The sequence below is a fragment of the Aythya marila genome, assembly GCF_965140915.1.
Source record: "Aythya marila genome assembly, chromosome: 1".
NCBI classification, from domain to species: domain Eukaryota; kingdom Metazoa; phylum Chordata; class Aves; order Anseriformes; family Anatidae; genus Aythya; species Aythya marila.
The window spans coordinates 26,661,646-26,682,372 of NC_139042.1; the positions used below are offsets into that span (position 1 = coordinate 26,661,646).

Here is a 20,727-nt window from a genome sequence, read left to right on the forward strand (position 1 = left end):
ACTATAAGGTGTCCGAGCATGCTCCACAAAGTCCAGTATGGCTTTCCCTTCACAACCCAAGCACGAATGCATTATTCCAGCATTTGTAGGAGTTGTTTTTGTTGTTGTTGTTGTTGTTTTGTTTTGTTTTGTTTTTTCACGCATCCTCACTCTCTTTTGAAATAATGACTCTCCATATTCATCTCCTACCACTGAATGCCTTAATTTTTGAAAGCTCTTCAGAAATTACTCCAAAGCAATTGGCTCTTTGATTTTTCTTTTTCCCACTTTTTATCTTGAGAGATGATCCATTCAGAATTTACCTTGCACTACTGTTGCTTTGGTGAGTATCCACTGACTTCCAGTAAAAATGAAGGGAACAGCTAGAAGATCCTGATACAAAGCATCTTGTTTTATTTAATGGCCAGCGTTCAAACATGCATTGAATTCATGTCATCTCCTATTACTTGAATTTCATGATACAAGTTTTCCTGAGTGTAAGTTTACATGTAAAGCAAAAGGAGCAAGTGTAATGATTCTCATTTCTAGTAGGTTTTGACCATTTTTTGTAGCAAAAGCCTTAAATCAGCTACCATGGAAGTCAAGGGGAGGTTTTCTGGCTAAGTGGGCTCATCACAGAAGGAATGTCTTCTCCATGAGAAGAGATTAAATGAATAAGACTCCCTTCTACCCTTCAGCCTAGGAAAGAAATGTTCAAGGGAGAATATTACAGAGGTGCATTAAATCCTGAAGGTTACAGAGACAGTGAACAGTGAATTACTATTTCTTGCTATTTTAGAAAGATTCAACCTAATAAAATTTGTTGTGTATAAGAATGAAATGAAGCAGGCAATACCTTGGCTTGACACAAAATAAAAATTGCAAGTTTTTTTACTGCAGGATGAAGTGTAAGCCAAACTGAAAGGGGAGTGAAACCCATGGAAGAAAGGTCCATTAAAATCATCTGTGTGGTTCAGCAGCCAGTTAAGTAAGGCCCAGCTAGAAAAAGCTGGGAGAATTCAAGAGAAGGATCAGGCTGTTCATCTTCTTTCCTTTCTCTTCCCTGCAACTCCCCTCCTTGGCATGGGGGCACATCACCCCACCCAGAAAAGCCACTCTCATGCCTTAACAATTGGACAGAGTCCTCGGTCCCAGGTTTGGGACATACAATAGAAAGTACAAAAAAAAAAAAAAAAAAAAAAAAAAGTTTTTCTTCTTGGGATGAGAGGGAATGAAAGTTTTCATTTTTCAACACCCTAGGTCTCTAACAGCTGACTTACCTGCACCTCATGTCTACATAGATCTCCTGCTGAAAACTGTTTGAAACAGATTTATGAGTCAATAGCTTTTTTCTGGTGCATATCCTATGAAGGCATGAGATCTGGACGGAATGAGATAAAGCACCTAGGGATAGGGAGGTGGGAGCACCACTTGAAGGTGCTGCTGAAGATTGTATTTGCCTTATAAATATGTTCCTTATATGATCCTGACAAGAAAGAAACATAAATACCCAATTTTGTAAAAGAAGGATCTCATGGGGTTGTGGCTGGGCTTTTCTTCCATTTCTTGGTAAGAGACTTGGATTTCCATACAGCAAGCTATGCTGTGGCCTACAGGGACTGCTCCCTGGTGTTGTCACATGCATGAAACAGATGCTGGAGCAGCATCTGTCTGATTGTTCACAGCAACACGAGTCTGTCCTTGGGGACAAAATGATGGTGGTAAGTCAGGAGTTTGGCTTCATAGGACGTGTCCTACCATCACCTTGTAGAAGCTCTGAGCAGCACCACAGACCACAGCATCAGTGGCACACCTTGCACAGTCTTGTCAGGATCTTGAAACACTCTGCAAATTTAGCATAGGTGACATTTGCCCTGATGAACAGGAATGGGGCCTCCCCATAAGAGTAAGGGAAAGATTCACCCTCAAAGAGATCGCCTGGAGAGAAACATAAGGCTGACCACTAGCTCACCCTACTGCTCAACCTACTGCTCGGTTATGTCATGTCTTAAAAGACTCCAGAGGCTGAAGCCATACCAAACCATGTTCACATCACCTAAACACTGTCAGATGCTAACATGGATGAACTTGAACAACTACATCCAAAAACACCCACCCACCACATTAATGCACTGTGTCATAATAGGCACAAACCATTAGAAGCTGCCTAACAGATGTGCAAGAGAGGAGTGCAATTCTCACTGCAGATTATGGGTCTCCATGCTGAGATTGGTAGTGAGAAAAGCTTGGTTCATCACTAATGGTTCCTGCCAAGTTGCAGGATGTGCTCTGGGACCTAAACCAGCCCAAGAGTGGTGTGTGACCACAACTGTCTCTGCTAATTTAAATGTTTTTTTTTTTACCAGACTGGTTTTTCCAAATAGATGAGTTTCAGAGGCCGAACCTGCCTTTTGCTTTTCTGTAGCCAGGCTAAATGTGGGCAATCCAATAGCTGCTTTCTCTTAATGTCAGGATTTTTCTATACTAGTGTCTCACAGAGCTTGCCCAGGAAATTCAGATTCTGTTATCACACATTAACCTGAAGAAGTTCACATGAGCACCTCCTGCAACTTGGTTCATTACTATGTCCTCAGTTGTGGTGGTTTCCCTATCCAGCACCACTGCAGTCAGAGAACAGGGCCACCAATTCTGTCTGAGCTCCCTTGGCTTGGTGCACTGCAGTTTTGATTTTTCCTGTCCAGGTTCGCTCTCAGAATGAAGCTTAGGGAAAGGTATTTCTCCCCCCGAAAATTTCAGTTTCCTCAGGAAAGGCATTGGACATCTGTAACACTACAACTGCCAAGGGTGATGCCAATAATTCAAAAAAACTCTTGCAGCCTTAGGCATCTCCCGTAGTTCCCATCTGGAGCTGTCAGCTGTGGTAATGTGCCTTACCCTCATCTCCTCGTGAAGCAGCTGGGAATTTTTATTCTCCAGCAAAATGATTAGCTTCAAAACATGACTGTAAAAACACATATACACACAAAGAACATGCTTTTATTACTATATAAATGTTATATAGATTTTGTTATGTAATATGTATTAAAATTTATTTATAGGCATATTTAGTATATTGGGTATTTTATATAGTATATAATATATATTGATATATGTATGCATATAGTAAAAAATATTATTGGTTATATTTTTACATTAGATAATGCACATTTTTATTTCATGTAATTTCTCAAGACAATATCAGGAGGGTGAAGTGCATTAATCTGGGAAGCAGAAATAAAGGCGTGTTTGCCTGGAAGGGATCCCAGGGACCCAAGGCAAAAACCTGAGAATACACATCCCAGTGCTTGGGGTTGGGAGGGCTGATTTGCTATGCTCTGCTGAAGCCAAAAAATAATCACACTGGTGGCACCACGACCATCCTCCAGATGCTGCCTTCCGTGGTCGCAGCTCTGGGACTGTCAGTTGCAGGGTCTGCTTCCAGCTTGTGCTCCTCAGTCATGGTCTGCTGCAGGGTGCTCAGGAGGGGCACAGCCCTTCCCCCAAATGCCTCATGCCTGGAAAGATGTGGTAAATGGCAAGTGAATGCACTGAGAAGAGAAGTTGAGTGACAGAAGTTCTCCAAACCATGTGTCAATACCTCTTCTATCCACCTTCCAACAAGATGCTGCAGCAGCAGGATTTCCCTATCCCAAGTGCTTACAGCCTGGGAGCAAGAAAGCATCATCCATGGCAACTTTATTCTTGAGATCTCCTCCTGGGCTTCCGCTCTCTTGGCTCCCCTTCTGTGACAGCTGCGAGCTGTTTGTGGTCGCTCAGTAGCCTAGAAATGACCCCGAGCGGAGAGAAAGGCTCAGTCAGTGTGCACGGGCCTCCAAGGGCCAGGGACAGCATGATGCTGCCAGCGTCTGGACCACGTGAGTCCTTTCTGCCAGGTCCCCAGACATTTTAAGCCTCCTTCATTTGGTGAAGGTAAAAAACTAAAATCCAATCAGGGAATGAGGGAAGCTGGCCGCTCAGCCTGCTGTGGGATGTGGTCCAAGATGCCTCAAAGGGGCAGTAGAGGAGCAGCTTTACTCCCGAGTGCCCACAGGCTGGGACTTGGTGGTTTCTGGCACCCTTCAGCTGGGGAGGAAAGGGTCTCTTTGATCCAGCTGAGCCCTCAGTGTCCCCCTGCTGCCATCAGACCTAACCTTCAGCCTGTCCCTCACCAAACAGGCTGAGCATCTGCTCCTAAAGCGAATGGGGGAGCCTGAGACTTCAGGGACAGGACATCCCGCCTGGTGAGTAAGGGGGCTTCTGTGGCAAATAGGTTTTTCATGCCTCTGTCACACAGCCTTGGGCAAATCTGTTGGTTATAATAGATCGATGGCTAAGAAAAGAGATAAATATGTGCTTTCAAGAGAAGTATGCAGCCAAGAGGATGCTGGCAGGTTAAAAGCCACTTGACTGCAGAAACAGTTTCACAAAGGCAGGCTGACTATTCAGAAAGACCTTCATCTGATGATGTGAGAACAAATAGTTCTGTCATCATCACTAACTTATTTCTTTGTTTATTTACTTTATTTACTTCTTTTTTCGCAAAAATAATTTTTCCTGTGTGCCTGTTGCCATTTCTCAAATGGCTGTGCTTTAAAGGAAAGCTATCAGGGACAGGACAGGACAGGACAGGACAGGACAGGACAGGACAGGACAGGACAGGAAAGGAAAGGAAAGGAAAGGAAAGGAAAGGAAAGGAAAGGAAAGGAAAGGAAAGGAAAGGAAAGGAAAGGAAAGGAAAGGAAAGGAAAGGAAAGGAAAGGAAAGGAAAGGAAAGGAAAGGAAAGGAAAGGAAAGGAAAGGAAATCACATTTTCATTTTACAATTTTCATAAAATGTTTAAGTACTGGAAATGAAATGCACCACAGCTGACTGTGCTTTTGTTCAGTCTAGCAAACAGCTCTTGTGGCATCAATGTGTTTCATTACACTGATGGGCAAAAATAGCCTTCACTGCTAAAGCAATTGTTAACAGCAGAAACATATAGAATTGGTATGGTTTGGGCTTGGCTGCTTCCTTCTGTATTCCTTTACTTATTTTCTTCCTCTTTTTCTCCTCCTTTAGCTCCTTCCTGTATTTCTTTTACTACACTTTTGCCATGTGAAAATGCAGAAAACATGCCACCTTCTGTTCTTTTCAGCAACTGCACAGTCCCTGAAGAGCTGACCCCCAGAAATCTCCCAAAAATGAGCACACATGCACACACAGGTACATGCGGGCACATGCACATGAGTGTAAGCCTACATAGGCACGCATCTCCTAAATCCCTCTGAGCTATCAAGTTCCTCTCATGCACAGGTCTTTCTTTGGTTACAGGCCAGGACGACAAATGTGCTGACGGCAGGGTGTCCAAGGAAACCAGAACTAGGGCACCTCTGACCACTGCTGGATCCAGTCCCTCTCTCCTCTCCTCTCCTCTCCTCTCCTCTCCTCTCCTCTCCTCTCCTCTCCTCTCCTCTCCTCTCCTCTCCTCTCCTCTCCTCTCCTCTCCTCTCCTCTCCTCTCCTCTCCTCTCCTCTCCTCTCCTCTCCTCTCCTCTCCTCTCCTCTCCTCTCCTCTCCTCTCCTCTCCTCTCCAATCCCTGATGCAAAGCTGCTGAAGGGCTCCTGCCAGCGCATCCCCACTTGCACCCTACTGTAGAAAGCAGTGGGGTGAGGAGATCTAAGAACTCGAAGAACAGGTCTGGTCCCAGATTTTACCTTCTGTCTCATGACTTTCCACCAGAGTTTTTGTATTGTGAGTGATCCCTTCTCCTCAAAAAAAAAAAAAAAAAAAAAAAAAAAAAAAAGTAAACATTTTTAAGGAGCATTAAAAAATCATAATGGGCATTTTTTACACCAGTACCCACCCCTCCACCAGTTTATGCCAGTAGCTCAGTCTTCAGTTATCCCAAATAAAGCACATTATGGATATTAGCAGACTGGTCTGCATATATTGACCGTGTCCGTATTTTCTCTACTGCCTTTTAAAGGGGTCAGCATAACTGCAGATAAACTTGGACCTCAGCAAGGCCTGCCTGGCTCCCTAAACCCCAAGGCATGGGAAATATTTTCTTTTCTCTGACCATGAATAAGTTTTGAGCTTCTTTCTAAGAAGCTGGGGCTGGGTACAGGAGTTTTAGGTTCTTTTAACTGAGGGCTTTGTGGTGGAAAATGATTTGGCAGGAGGCATTTCTGCTTTGGGTGGTAAGGGCAAAAAGTAGCATAGGAGGGATGGCAGGGGGCATATGCAGCTGTAGGAATGGTGCTTGGGGGTTGCCTTTGCAGGCAGACAGGGAGGTGCTCAAAGCACATCTCTCAAATGCATCAACATCTGCAGTAAAGGGGAGGATGCCTTATTCCTTACCTGCACTTGCATGAGGAGTATTCTGCTAAGTTCAGAGCTGCATTCTTCTGCACCTTATCCACATTATTTCTATGTGATCTCACACTGCTCTATGTAGAGCATCCTGCCTGTCTGGCTCCTTAGAGAGGTCACTTTCAGGTATTTGAGTTGTAGACCTGGTTATTTATTCTTTAAGAGCACTGTAAATACAATTAAGCCAGCCTTTATTTCTACTATAACCCCTGTGGCAGAAAGGCTAGCTTCAGACTGTAAAGAGGAATAAGTAATGAAAGTAAGATAAATATCCTGTAGTAGGTGTATTTTCCTTTCTGTTCTTCTAACCTCAGTGATATTTGTTATGGCAGAGGAGCCAGGACCTTCTCTGCCTATTGCTGTGTGCCAGAAAGGTGTTAGCATTCCTAAATAGGCAGCCTTATATCACAATGCCTTAATGTGCTTTAACGTCTGTGTCTGTAAAACTAGCCCTCTGCCTACCATGAAATATAGGGAGCTTAACGATGATTTAAAGTAATCCCCCCACGTCCCCCATAAGTGGAATTTTGCTGGAACAGAGAACAGGGGCCCCACATTTTCAAGGCATCTGTTTTCCCAGATAAGCTCTTGACTCACAAGGAGTGGGAAGAGACGAGCATGTTGCAGTAAATCAGAAAGTCCATAAGGTATGGAGTGGGGTCAGGATCCTGACTGCAATCACACTTCTGAAAGGATGCAAATGAGATAAGCCCTATTCTTGGCATTGAATGTAGTGGCCAGCACAGAGTATTTCATCATGCCTTATGGGGTCTAATGCCATGAGGCAGATATGGCTGGGAAGGACGTATTGTTTCTGACCAGCTCTGAGCTGTTCTGCCAACTAAGGACACACTGAATTTATTAAAAAATAATAATAATAATAAAATAAAAAATCCTGAACACCATAGCTTCTGCTGTTGCATTTTCTCTCAAAGTGACAGACAGGGCAAGAGGTCAAAAAGCTGGCCAGAAACTTGGATTTGTGTCCAAACAGGACGGTTTTGGAGGCAGTCAAGTAAAGTCTGTGGAAATGTGATGTCAAGTGGTGAGCTGATCTCAACATCCCAAAACAAATCCCACCAGGGATGTCTCAGAAGATGGCATGTTTGATGCTCAACTGCCAGAGGGCCACCTGTGCGTGTCTGTGTTGCAGGAAGCACGGCCAAAAGCACAACAGACACCAGTATGGTCAGATCATGCTCCATTTTATTGCCCGAATAGCCTAACTTTTATAGTGAACTTAACAGAGGTGGATAGTGTTTCACACAAGATTATTGGTCAAAAGCACTCAGACAAACAACTACAAGAAAACAACCCCACCTGCAAGAAAACAACCCCCTTGTGATTAGCAGTCACATAGACCTTGTCCTTGAAGCCAGCGGCTGGTAACAATATTTTTCTAAATTCCTCAATAGGGCGATGTGGGAACGCTGTCATGGGAACTTCTCATAGTTGCCCTGGTAGCTTGGTTTGCTCAGCTGCAGAAAGCCATGGGATCTTTGCTGTTTCAAAAAATCCCTCAACATCTCTGGAAGGGGAGTTAGTCTTTTTTGTTCTTCTTTTGTGCATGCAGGAGTTTAGCCCTTCTTCCCTCAGACGAAAAGAAATGATCCTTAACAACCTGCACTGAGTGCCATGGAGCTCGGGCACCCAGCTCACACATCCCTGCACCCACCAACCCAGAGCTGAACCTTGCCACCCCTAGTGCCCGGCTTGGGATAAAAGGGGGTCTCTGAAAGCAGGGATGGCATCTTCACAGCTCTTCAGGAAAATTTATTTCCATGGTGGGCAGCACATCTGCCCACTGGATGGCACCAGGGCTCTGTATGCACACACATACATTCCTCCAGCATGGTGGCTCTGCTCCATCAGCAGACCAAGTAGTGTTTTGCAAATGGACACAGCAAGGCCCTGGGAGCAAAAAGACAGAAATTTCAGATGTTAATGCTGTCACTGAAGATGCACAATGCTGTCACAGATAATATTGTTAAAGGGGGACATGATCTTTTATACACACACTGTGGCATGTTACAGAGATGGGAATATTCTGCAGAGTAGTTGTGTTTCCTTTCCATGCAGGCTTCAGTTACACAGAGCACACATGTATTACACACCTGGCCTTTCTACCTATATGATTTTGGGGAAAATATTTTTATTTTTTCAGACTGTGGCTTTTCAAAGTTTTCTTAATGCTGCTTCAAGCTATATCGCCAGCAGTGTGTGGTTACTGGGAGGTTTAGTGGAGTCTTCTTGCATAATTGCCTGTCTCAAAGTATATTAACATCCCATGTGTGACCTGGTCAGAGGCACTGATGTTGCCACAGTGAGCCAAAACATTTCAGTATCTCACTGTAAAATGCATACAGATAAACTACGGCAGATATTTATAGAATACTCACAGAATCAGAATATCCTGAGTTGGAAAGGACCCACAAGGATCATCAAGTCCAGCTCCTGGCTCCACATATGACCTTCCAGCACAGGGTTCCCACGGCCCCATCCAGGCGCCTTGTGCCACTCTCCCAGGAGGAGCCCCCACAGCCTCTCTGGGCAGCCTGGGCCAGTGCTCAGCCGCCCGCCCAGCACAGATGTGCTGCCTGGTGCTCAGAGGGAGTCTCCTGCCTGCCCCTTGGAGCCCAAAATACGTAGCAGGACACTTGCTCACATATTATCAAGGGCAGATCCAGGTTCCCTCCAAGATATGTTAACAAAATAAATGCAAACATCATCTGTGTTCACAGTTTGTCACAGCTACATCTTTTATCTCTAGGTGCAATGTACAACCCACATAATCTGGGCAGGGTGTTACTGACCCAATTGTTGACAGCAGGGCTTTGGGGATATCCAACCAGTCCCCTTCTGAAGACATCAGTATTCCCAGCTGCACCTAAGCCAGCTTTCAGTGTCTTTTTCTGTATCATTTTGTGGGAGGCATTTTTCCGCAAAATTGTGTTGGCAAGAAGGAAGATTTCTGCTATGATGGCTGTACCCAGACAAGCAATACCCATCTGACAATACCAGGAGGCAGGTGGATCATCCAAATATCTGCAAAGGGTCAGAGCTGCATGGGTAAATCTCTGCAAAAAGAAGAGATCAGCATGCATCACCTGAGCAACTACCCCCCTGAGCTCCTACAGAAGTCATTCTGATTTTCTGGTTCAGCAAGACAGGAGATGCTCTGCCCACTCCCTGGGGAGGCACCAGAACTCCTGGCCCTGAAACGTGTGATAACTGAGCAGATTCTAATTGACAATAACAGCACAACTCTCCCAACACTGATATCCTGGCCCCTTTCCCCCTTTCTCTTTGAATTTCATCTCTGAACTTTAAAACCAAGGGATCAAAATAAGCAGGACAGCTTCTGATCCATGCGTGGAGTTGGCCTGAGCTGACTTGGGTGAGATGGAGATTGAAGCAGAGCCTTTTCCCAGGCTTAGGAGAGAAGTTCTTGTTCCTCGTGTTTCTCAGGGTTACTGTGTGAAGTAAATGTTTTAGATTTAATTAGCAGATTTGAGCAAATGAAAGGAAACTGTCTGTGACAGGCAGGCACCCAACGAGATGTAGTTGAGGATGTTATGTGTTGTTTTTTTTCCCTCCTTTTGTTTTGAAACATTTTTGAATATAACAGTAGGTCAGGAAACACAAGGAATGAAGGTCAGTGATGTTTTAAAATTAGTTCTCTAAATTCTGCCTTTAAAAATGTCTGGCTTTACTTAGTTTCATGGTATGCTCCCAAATCTGCAGATCAGGATGTGTAAGCTGGTTGTTTAACCTCCCCAAAATCCAGGGTCCTTAGTGAGAACAGCAAAATCTAGGGTACATTGGTTTTCCTCTTCACAGAGACTTTATATATATACATATATATATACATATATATATACATATATGGTTATTTATATATATATATTATATATATATGAAATGCCTCCTGGGTTTGTCTACTGCATTATATATATACAGTGCAGTAGACACAAGTAGGAGGGCTAAATGCAGAGCATTTAAAGGAAATATAGGCAAAAAGGCCAATATTTCATGGCAATAGCAAATAGAGCCTATATTCACTTTTTAATTCATGACAGTTTAGGTAAATTAAAAAAGAATAATTTCCATTCACATTGGTGCTAGGGAGAAATTACCCTTGCAGTTAAGAGGAGCTTTTCAAATTAGATGCACACTTCATGGTCTGCTGTTGAAAAAGGATTTGAAAATCTAATTTTCTGTAATGTCAGGAGTGAAATATTGCCTTTTGTGTTTGTCACAATTCTCTGTAGTGCAGCAAAGAGGGCATCACTGCAGCACTGGTTTGTGAAGTGTGCTCTGTGAAGTTGTCCTTTGTACCTTCCTGCCAGACAGAGCAGAAACTGAAAGAAGAGTTTGGTCTTGTTAACATTTAGGCAGATTAAGGGGGGGAAAGGATTTTTGGAAGAACTTCAAGCCAAAGAACAAAAACTACTGCTGGTGCTCACAACATGGTGAACACCTATAGATGAAGGTTTTCCAGGTGAAGCCACTGAAAGGACAGAGAGCATACATTCAAAATCAAGTCTATCTCACCCAGCTAAGGTTGGCTAGTTCCTTCTAGCACATATCTCAATCCCAGACTGCTGAACTGAACTCCAGGTCAGCAGAAGAATCAATAGCATACCTGATGAGTAAATATGAAAGGACTTTGCCTTTAGACAAAGGGCAGGCAGAATAATTATTTTAGGGTGAGTTTTCTGTGGTGTCTCTTATAAGCATGTGTTAGAGGCTTTCAAATGAGAGTTTAATTTTATCTTACTATGTTATATTTTAGCATGGCTTTGGACTGGACTATTTTGTGTCACAATAGAAATTACAGTCCCAGTCAGTCTGAAGAATTTGTGGTACAAGAGAAGCAGTGAAATGATTGTTTATACTAACCCCAAGAAGGACAAATAAAGCAGAAAGAATTTTAAGACTAGTTGTATAAATAATTATGAGACTCTATACACTTGCTCTTCTATGTTTATGAGAGAGAGTGAGAAAATCCTTATTTAATTATAGTAGCTTATAATTTATATATATATAGTTTATATTTTGGACCAAACAAATTACAAATTTCAAATAAATTATGTTAAGAGTCATACCTCACAGAGAAGCAAAATTGTGCAAATCCAATTAAAAAAAAAAAAAAAAAAGTGAAAGCAAAATAAATAGCTTTTGCAAGGTTCCCTTTAAAAATTGATCCATGAAAGTGTTTCAGTGTGAGTTCATATGTGGTAGAGCGTAACAACTGCCAACCCAAAGAGCTATTTGTATAGCTGTATAAACAGATCTCGGTCCCCTGACAAACAAGCCAGACCAGACAAAGGAAACCTCCCCTGATAAAGACAGGCACAAGAGCAAGATTTTGGTATGACCCAGAGTTTCTTTTCCTTTGACTTCATGTTGCAGGCTTCTGCAAAGTGGTGTCTTTTCAACTGGGAGACATCCTTAATGTGTTTCTCAAGGAAAGGCCACTAAGCTTGAGGATGTTGTTTGTTTTTTTAAATAATTATAATCATAATCATAATCATAATAAATAATGTCTGACCAAGGGTGGCAGCCATGTAGACCGAGTGGTGGAACTGTCCCTGAAAATGGCCTTGCCATACTCTACATCTACTGCTGCTCTAAGATAACCTCCCTCCTTATTTTCCCTTTGGTCATGCAGTAGTGAGAAGTACTTATTTTGCAGTTAACAAGCCTCTTCCGCTCCCCAGGGAGAACAGAAACCATGTTCCCTAGAGATCTTCTTCCACAAACCTCTGCCTTTTCTTGAGCACAGACTGTCTTTGTGGTGGTAATCTCTGCTCTTCTTTACCAGTCTGTTTGTGTTTGGGAGGCCAGAGGCTCTGAGAAAGTTGTGATATTTGGCTTACAACTGAATCAGTTTGGTCGTCTATAACTGCAGTGGGAATGAGAGGGAGGGGAGGGGAGGGAGAGTAAAGTGAAAATAACTTTTGTTTAACAGTTCCTGTTTCTGATGTCCTGAACATCTCCCATAGAGCACAAATCTGGGCCCTGGGGACACTCAAGCACCTTCCCTCACCTTCTCCCTCTTGGCTGACAGCTAAAAGGAGCAGAAGTAGAAGCCAGTAGAGGAGGATGAAGACTACTGGAGAACTCACTTTGAAGGCACAGAAAACGATTAAAATTTCCTCTAATTTCTTCAGGATTGCTGATTCTGATGGCAGTCCCTCATCGGTGCTCACCTTAATCAGTGTTTTCTGTCTTTATTATTATAATAATCTGGGACATAAATTTTATTTTTCCATTGCAGGATATCTCAATTAAGCCTACTGAAGTTATCAATGCCATAAGTGTATCACTTGCTGGCCTGGTTGAATTTTCTCCTATATTAAATACTGGGAGAGTATTCATCTGATCCAACCAAATATTATTGCAATGGGGCTAATAAGGCATCATTTTGCTAGAAAGAAACTGAAAGAAATGTGGAACAAACATTTAGATTGGTTTCTGCCCAATGGTCTTTACAGTGTCACAGAACATCAGTGAACATCACATCCTTATAAAGCAAATATTTCCACATTTCTTAATTTTATACTGAGAACAATCCAAGGCTGCAGCCCATTCCTTTGGCTCAGTTCAGATATCACTTCTATGCTACTGAAATTTGGCTGTCCCAGCTAAAGCCTCGTGTACAATTGGCACATTGTATCTCCCTGCCAACAAGAGTCAAGCAGAGGCTCCTAGAAAATGGTCAGAAAGTCTGAGATAACTGGTAACATTTCTAACATAGCAGTATTTTATGTATAAATTGATTGGCATGGTGACGAGAAGCAAGTCCCTTTGAAGCAGTCAGCTGAGTGAATTAAAAAGTCTCCTTTATTCCTCATTACAGCTCTCACACAGCCTTAGGTCTCCGTGATGACAGAGTCCTATATTTGCCTTGCTGTGTTTATTAGCTGTTGAATTACTGCATGTTCTGTTCTTCAAGAATAAGTCTTATGGAGATCATCTGACTCCTTTTTGCTGCAGCTCTTTGGGATACTAGTGACCAGAGAAACCTAGATGGGCTTGGTCAGAAGACCTTCCTGAATCAACAGTTTATAACTAGGTTAAACCTCTGAAAGTAACAAAACAGCCATAATAAAAATATGATCATTCACTTTTTCACAAGCTAAAATCTATTTTTTTTTGTTTGTTTCATGATACTTTACACATTTATTTTTGATGGGCTTAACAATTCTTGTTCCTCTGAACTGCAGGACAATTCCTACCACCTGCTAATATACTTTCAGTTCTCATTGTGCTCTTGCACTGACCTCATAATTTGTCTCAAGAACCACAGCATTAATCAAAAGTGGAATAATTTTACCTGTTAGTAGATACTTACCATAAGTAGATACCTGTTACCCTAAATTGTCTATGTCCTAAATTGTCTTTTGTTGTTGTTGTTTGTTTTGTTTTGTTTTCAAGTCAGTCCTTGCATGGGATAAATTTCAGTGTCTTGGCATAGCTTTTGATGATCTAAATTTGAAGCCAGAAATATTTTTGTTGCTACTGCCACTGGTACTTTCCATGACCACCACACTTGCCATCTATCCGTGTATGTCGCAGAGGGACCTATCATGTTTGTGGCACAATCAGGGTAAAATACTGAACTGCCTTGTTGATGCCTTACAGCTTCTTCTCTTCCCCTGCCTCCTTGTCTTGTAAAATCACTTGCTGGAAAATGCAGAACTGAGGAGCTGCTTATGTCAGCAAGGCAAGGGGTGTCTCCTAGGTGAGGCATGGGGTGAGGTGGGGGTCCTTTCACCCTCACAGCACAACACATTCAGACCTTGCTGTGAGGGTGAGGTCCTCTTACAAATAACAGTGTGCTGCCTTAAGGTTTCAGTTGCTAATAGTTAAAGACACCAGCTTAAATGAGATAGACTAAAGTGCAGTTTAACCCCAGACCTTGAGGGCAGCCACATGACCATTTCTGGGATGTGAGCTGCCTGAAGATCAGATGGGCATTTTTCCATTTTCAAGAATCAACAAAATGATGTTTGGGAGACAACAATCCAAGGCTTGCAAAAATGAGACACAAAGTGAGTTGCAGTTTGTTCTTTCATTTTGCTTTGGTCAAAACTGGTTCTTGCACAAGCAGTTACATTTCAGACATATTTTTTCCTGTATTTGAGTATTCTGCATTTAAGGCATTGCGTGTCTTTTTTGAAGATGGAATGCCTTCTATTGATGTGTCATCTTACATGTTTATGCTAAGAGGAGTCTAATGACCCTCTGGGAAAACCCTTGGTCTTGACCATGAAGGAAAACTGTACTGACTAGCTCAGAGACATCCATTTTAATCCCACTAAAGTTAAAACAGATGATTTCCCTTTAAGCACTACAGATGGGATTGAGTTGTACAGGCAGATGTCCACCACAATTCCTTTTGTGCTACCTAAGCCAGAAGGAGCTTTCTCTCACCTTTGCTGGACTATAGAGATGCCTGGAGTTAAGTAATAACATAGAGAAGGGATCTGCCTCATGCAGTCATCTCCATTTTTGATTGCTTTAAAACCTCTCTTTTAGCCATGGTGACTTGTTTGATTTTGGGATTGACTTGGTAGTATTTGTGGGAATGCTGCACATGATTGTTAGTTACTGGAAGGTGACCATACTGAAGCTGGGAAGAGAATGAATGAATAACCAAATGTAAAATTCTGGCTAATCCAGAATGTCTCTCTCCCAAGCTATTAATTTGTGCATAATTAACATGTCTGTCATTATTGGTTGTACAGCTTTGCAGGTTATTAATAAATAACCAAGATAGGTAATGCTCTTACGTGCAGTGTGCCATCAGCCATTTCTTTCTAAGTGTACACAAAGGACACATTGACGGTGGATTTTTGGTATCTCTGTTTTTTCAGATGTTATAGAGTTTTCCAATGGAAAAGCTGGTATTTTTGACAAGCTTTTGTTTGCTGTTAGCCAATACACAGCAAGCACCATCGTAAGTACATTTTATTATTAACTTTTTCACTCCTAAGAAATCTCTTGAAACAGACAATAGGATATGCTCATGATCTTGGCAGAGAATTAAAAAGCCTATTCCTTGGAACACTGAAAATTTATCTAACCTTAAATAGAGAACCTGTAACTGCAAAAGGAAGAAACTTGATAGTGCTTTTGTTTTCCAACAGGAAAGATCTGCTCTCAGTGAAAAATAATTTAAGATGTCCTATTGAAGTATGATGTTCATAATGCTATAGCTGTTTGTTTAGCTTCTGACATTTACAGGATCTGCAAATCTTGGAAAAAAAAAAAAAAAAAAAAAAAAAAAGTCATTCCTTTCTATAATCGATTTAATACATTACAGAAATCAAAGGTTTCATATCTGGGAGAGCTTCAGGGCTTTTCTGTACTTATTCTTTATTGTAGTAGATTTGCATATGTTGATACTGGTTCTTCTAGTTCTGGAGAAATAGATATAACTCTTTGAGAAATCCTATACAGCATGTTAAGGGTCCTTCAAACTGGTCCATAGGTCAGAGGGACAGAAGTCACTGTGTTCCCACCAGGATCAAGTAGATTCAGTCACTTACTATAGCTAGAGGAGAGTTCTGATGATATATCTGGGGCAGATGGGACAAGCCCTCTTCCCCTTCCATGCCAGACCACACTTGAAGTTATCTCCTGCCCCACATGCTTCCCTTTCTGCGTGGCTTTATCAAGGAGCAGATTTCTGCCTTCTAGAAATGCATCTGGATGCATGCTTCATCTTCAGTAAAGCGTAGGCATTGTCTTCTGTAAAAAAAAATCTTAGTGGGAATGGGGATTAAGGTATTTTTTTCCAAGGTAATTGGGTATGGGACAAACACGGTGTTGAGTGGTCTACGTATGTGAAAATGAACATCATGCCAGAAAATATCATCATGATGCTTTGAGACCAGAGCTGGCTTTTCTCTGGCTAGCTGAGATTGTGGGCAGTGTAGGCTAATGGCCATATCAGTCTGAGCTATCACATAGATAAACTTTTAAATGACTAACTGTATTGCCAAAAAAAAAAAAAAAAAAGGACCCTTTGGAAGATCCCTGATTTTCTTTGGACTATTGCAGTGAGCAAATGTTGCATTCTCTTTTCTCTGTGTGAAGACGTGTTGTGTATAAGTTCACTCACTCCACTTTTGCTAGAGCCAGCAGACTCTAAGTGGGTGGCATAGTGGCACTTTCAGAACAAATCCCACTCAGTCTGCGAGAAATGACAATGAACACAGCTGAAAGTGAAAAATTTCCCCTCATCATTCAAGCATTTGAATGCACAGAGATGTCTTGCCTGACTAAAGAATTAGAGAAAACATATGGAAACAATAAAGATTGGGATCAAGTGTTGCATAAGGATAGATGTAACTGAAAGACAAGTGTCATTAGTCATTGTAAACTAGAAATACTAGAAAGTAGTTTCATGAATGTACATGTAAAAATGACAAAACCTTTTAATGTTTATTGAAGTTTGCTCTGTGTTTTTCTTTCTCAAATTTCCTATGTTTATGTGAAGATTTACATTATGTGATACATTTCATTAATCATATAGAAGCAATTTTAATTTCTATTGAAAAAATCATATCACCTTTAATCCCTCCTTGCTATATACTTTCATTTTATAAACTTAAGAAAGAAGAAATGTCAATTTAAAAAGGTAAATATATATATATATATAAATAAATACAGAAAAAAGAAAGAAGGAAAGTTCAGTCAAGCTATTCTGATAATGGTGCAATCATTTACTTTTTACCTCTTTAGAAAACTTCTGCAAAATAATCGTTGTCAAAAAATGGCTTTCTGAGCCCAGAACTGTTCTTCATGTATGTGCCATTAATGCCATTAATGCCATTAATACATAGCTCTTCCCATAGTTGTCCAACTTTTGTGGGTAAAGGGTACTTGAAAAAAGAGGTCAAGAGTCATGATCTACATTTTAAAGGTCATGAAAATAATTACTAAGTAATACCATGGAGATAAGAAAAAGGGAAATAATAGAGAGAAAACTGAATCTCAACCTGTTCCATAGTCTTGTTAAGGTTGTGGTCTTACTTTCCATGGTCTTGCATTACCAGCCTTTCATTAATGACATCATCTAAGGGAAGATCAGCTGCTTGAAATTCCATACATACAGTTACATATGAAATTGATACCTTCTGACATATTAAAGCATAACCTGGCATAATGTAGCTACTAGTACATGAAGATATGTGAATTCATAGTATCAAGTATGTACTTACACATATCCATTCATATGCATTGGCTCTTAATCCATGGCTGTTTGTTTTTTTTTTTTTTTGTCTTTAGAAAGTTGAGTCTGTAGAATTTTCTCCAAAGGTTCTAGGAGGCTATTAATAACATAAGCAGTCCCTGGGACATACGAATGTGTTTTTGTTGTTTTTGTGGTTGTTTTGCTCTGTTTTTCACCTGTCTATAGGGTTGATCTTTTGTAGGGCTTAAATGTGATGATTCAGAAATTGGGGTTCAGTCAGGGAGAAAATACCTTCTTTTAACATATACTGTAACTAGCAAGTGCGGTGGGCTAGGTGATCTCCACAAGGCCCTTCCAACCTCAGCCATTTTGTGACAGTGGAACTGACAAGTCCACTTTTTTTTTTTTTTTTTTTTTTTTCTATAAAATTCACATTGTCTGGACTTTGTATTATGCAGAATCATTTTGGTTAATGTACTTCTATGTTGTTTTAGATTTCTCATCACTGCCCCAAATGTGGTGCATGTGGGCACAGAGGAGACAATAACCATTCAAGTTCATGGAGCAAAAAGCCCCCTGCAAGTTACCGCATACTTCAAAGATGAGATGAGAAATCGGCTTCTATCAGAGAGGATCGTCTTTAACCTTAACCAAGAGAATAACTACCAAGAGATGAAAAAACTGATGGTAAGTCTACCATCATAATGATGTGTTTTAAACACCTGGTGATATAAATTGCTTAATCATAAAACACATTAAACATATTGATATTTGGAACAGATTTTGGAAGAGTGCCTTTTCATCACTGTAGATCAGTAATGAAATTTAATTTTAAAACATTTAATTGTTTTGTAATTCTTTTATAGATACATTTTTTGTTTATCTGTTTGTGCGTGTAGCAGTTTAATTCCTGGGACTGTATTCTTGTCCTTATTTTCTTGGCCATTCTACAAGAGAGGGGAAAGCTTGAAAAACTTGTAAGTTGTTTAATGTAACTTTACACCCACTTTACATCATTTGCTGCTGACATGATTCTGTGAAGTCCAGCAGCATTTGATTCAGGAGTACTAGTTTGGGATATTTGGTTGGAAAACAGCACACAGCAAGACTTGGTTTAGATCTGATAACTAACAAAGTTAAAAGCTGAGGTGTCAAATCAGGTTCCTCTTGAACAAGATGTTTAGAAACCTGCATGAATTAAAGTTCTGATCTCAGGGACAAGATTTTAGCAAAGAAGGATTAGAGAATGCAGCTACCAAATGGTGTGGTAACTGAAATTTGACATGCATGTAGACTGAAGAAAAGTCACTGAGATTGAGTTATTGACACTGAACAATAAAAATTGTTATTTCTATGGCATAGAATGGAAGAATAACATTTCTACTTAAAAATAAGATGTCAAAGAAAGACTTGAGTATCTTCCGTTGAATGGTGCTAATTAAATGGTTTAAGCCTTTTGGGTAGTTTTGGCCCCCAGTTGTCTGGCTCCGAAGTTACCAAGTTCATGTCTGATTCTATGTGGTTCTTCTTTTTGTTATCTTCAGGTCAAGCCAGAATTTCTGCAGCAAGATGTGTTCAAGAAGAGTAAAAGGCCGTATATTCTGCTTGTCACCGAAAGCAGGGACCTTTACAAGGAGGCTGTTGAAAACATCCGCATCCTCCTGTCCTCCAAGAAAGGCTACATTTTCATTCAGACAGACAAGCCTATATACACACCAGATTCCAAAGGTTAAGATAAAAATGCAGCACTTCAGATGCTGAATATAAATGTTACAAGGGCATGATTTTAAAAAGTAAAAATGACTCGATTCTAGTTAAAGTAAATCTTGTTTTTAACCCCAGCTCTTTCTGTGCATAGCACACCACCACGCTAGATTTGCACTCTGCATCCAGGGCTTCTTCAGGGTCTGAAGTGCACATCAAGTGTGCATCACAGCAACTGTAATGGAGACGACACGGGATTCAGAAAGTCTTTCTCTCCATCCATTGGGAGAAATAAATAAAATAAAAAATCCACTTCTTGCTTAGAAAGCGTAGTAATGACTTTCTTTCTGAAAACAAAATAAATTGCAAGGACCTTCCAAGAAAGAAAGGACCTTCCTCCTGTTTGCAATGCCAGCACTAAGCATCCTTTGCACTTTAAGGCCACAATGGTTTTGTTACTTACTTTATTTAAAAGTAGAGGGAGGTAAAAAAAAAAAAAAAAAAAAAAAAAAAGTAGTCCTTGACTGCATAAGGAACACAAGGGAGTGGGGGTGGGAGTGGGAGGGGAAGGAGGTAGAGTGGTGAAGTTCCCTGCATATTTTTCAGAAGTTGCTTTAAAGAGATACTTGTTCAATCATATAACGTGTAAGAATATGGAAGAATGCAATCTTTAAAAACAAACAAACAAACAAACAAAACATAATAATTTCTCTTCTTGAAAATAGTTTTATGTTAAACTTGATACTCATGTAAGAGCTAATAATAATTGTTATCTAGAAAAAACAGAAACAAATATGTGAACACTTTTTTTTTTTTTTTTCCTTCTGCTAAACAGTAAAATACAGGATCTTCATTTTGGACAATGCTATGAGGCCAGCAGAAGACACAGTTACAATTACTGTGCTAGTGAGTATACAAAGAAAAACACACTACTTTTAATAAATGCTTAGTCAGAACAGGTACTATGAAGGGCTTCCACAAAAGGTACAAGAGTAAAGATGTATATATATATAAAAATATATTTTCTCTCATCTCATCTCATCTCATCTCATCTCATCTCATCTCATCTCATCTCATCTCATCTCATCTCATCTCATCTCATCTCATCTCATCTCATCTCATCTCATCAATACATATATATCGTGAGGTATAGCTACTAATTTTTGGCCAATGTCAGGTGCATGGAGGGAGGTGTAAAGCATGAAAATTAAGGTAAAGAACTAAATAGAGCATGTCATTCTTAGGACCAGTATAGGAACTTGAGCTTCTTGCTTGGCACCTGTTTTATGTTTGCATGTTTCCTCTCTCTCTCTACAGAATTCAAAAGGAATGGTGGTTAAAAAGTCAGAACGGAAAATAAAAACAGCGTTCAGTGAAAATTTTGAAATACCTGACATTGCCGAGTACGTTACTATGCCTTGTTCATTAAAACAGTTCACACATCCAAATGTCTCTTTCTACAGGCTTCCTTTAGGCACCTC

General features: G+C 40.7%; 1 protein-coding gene across 1 annotated transcript in view; it reads left to right on the top strand.

Moving 5' to 3' along the window:
* Positions 1-15,150: 15,150 nt before the first annotated feature.
* LOC309886745 (complement C4-A-like) overlaps positions 15,151-20,727 on the top strand; it is a 45,346-nt gene continuing 39,769 nt past the window's right edge. Inside the window, exons 1-5 of the mRNA XM_082777915.1 lie at positions 15,151-15,301; positions 18,037-18,229; positions 19,087-19,270; positions 20,082-20,152; positions 20,564-20,649. Coding sequence (XP_082634041.1) covers positions 15,237-15,301; positions 18,037-18,229; positions 19,087-19,270; positions 20,082-20,152; positions 20,564-20,649 — 599 coding nt within the window. The 5' untranslated portion in view covers positions 15,151-15,236. The remainder of the gene's footprint in view (positions 15,302-18,036; positions 18,230-19,086; positions 19,271-20,081; positions 20,153-20,563; positions 20,650-20,727) is intronic.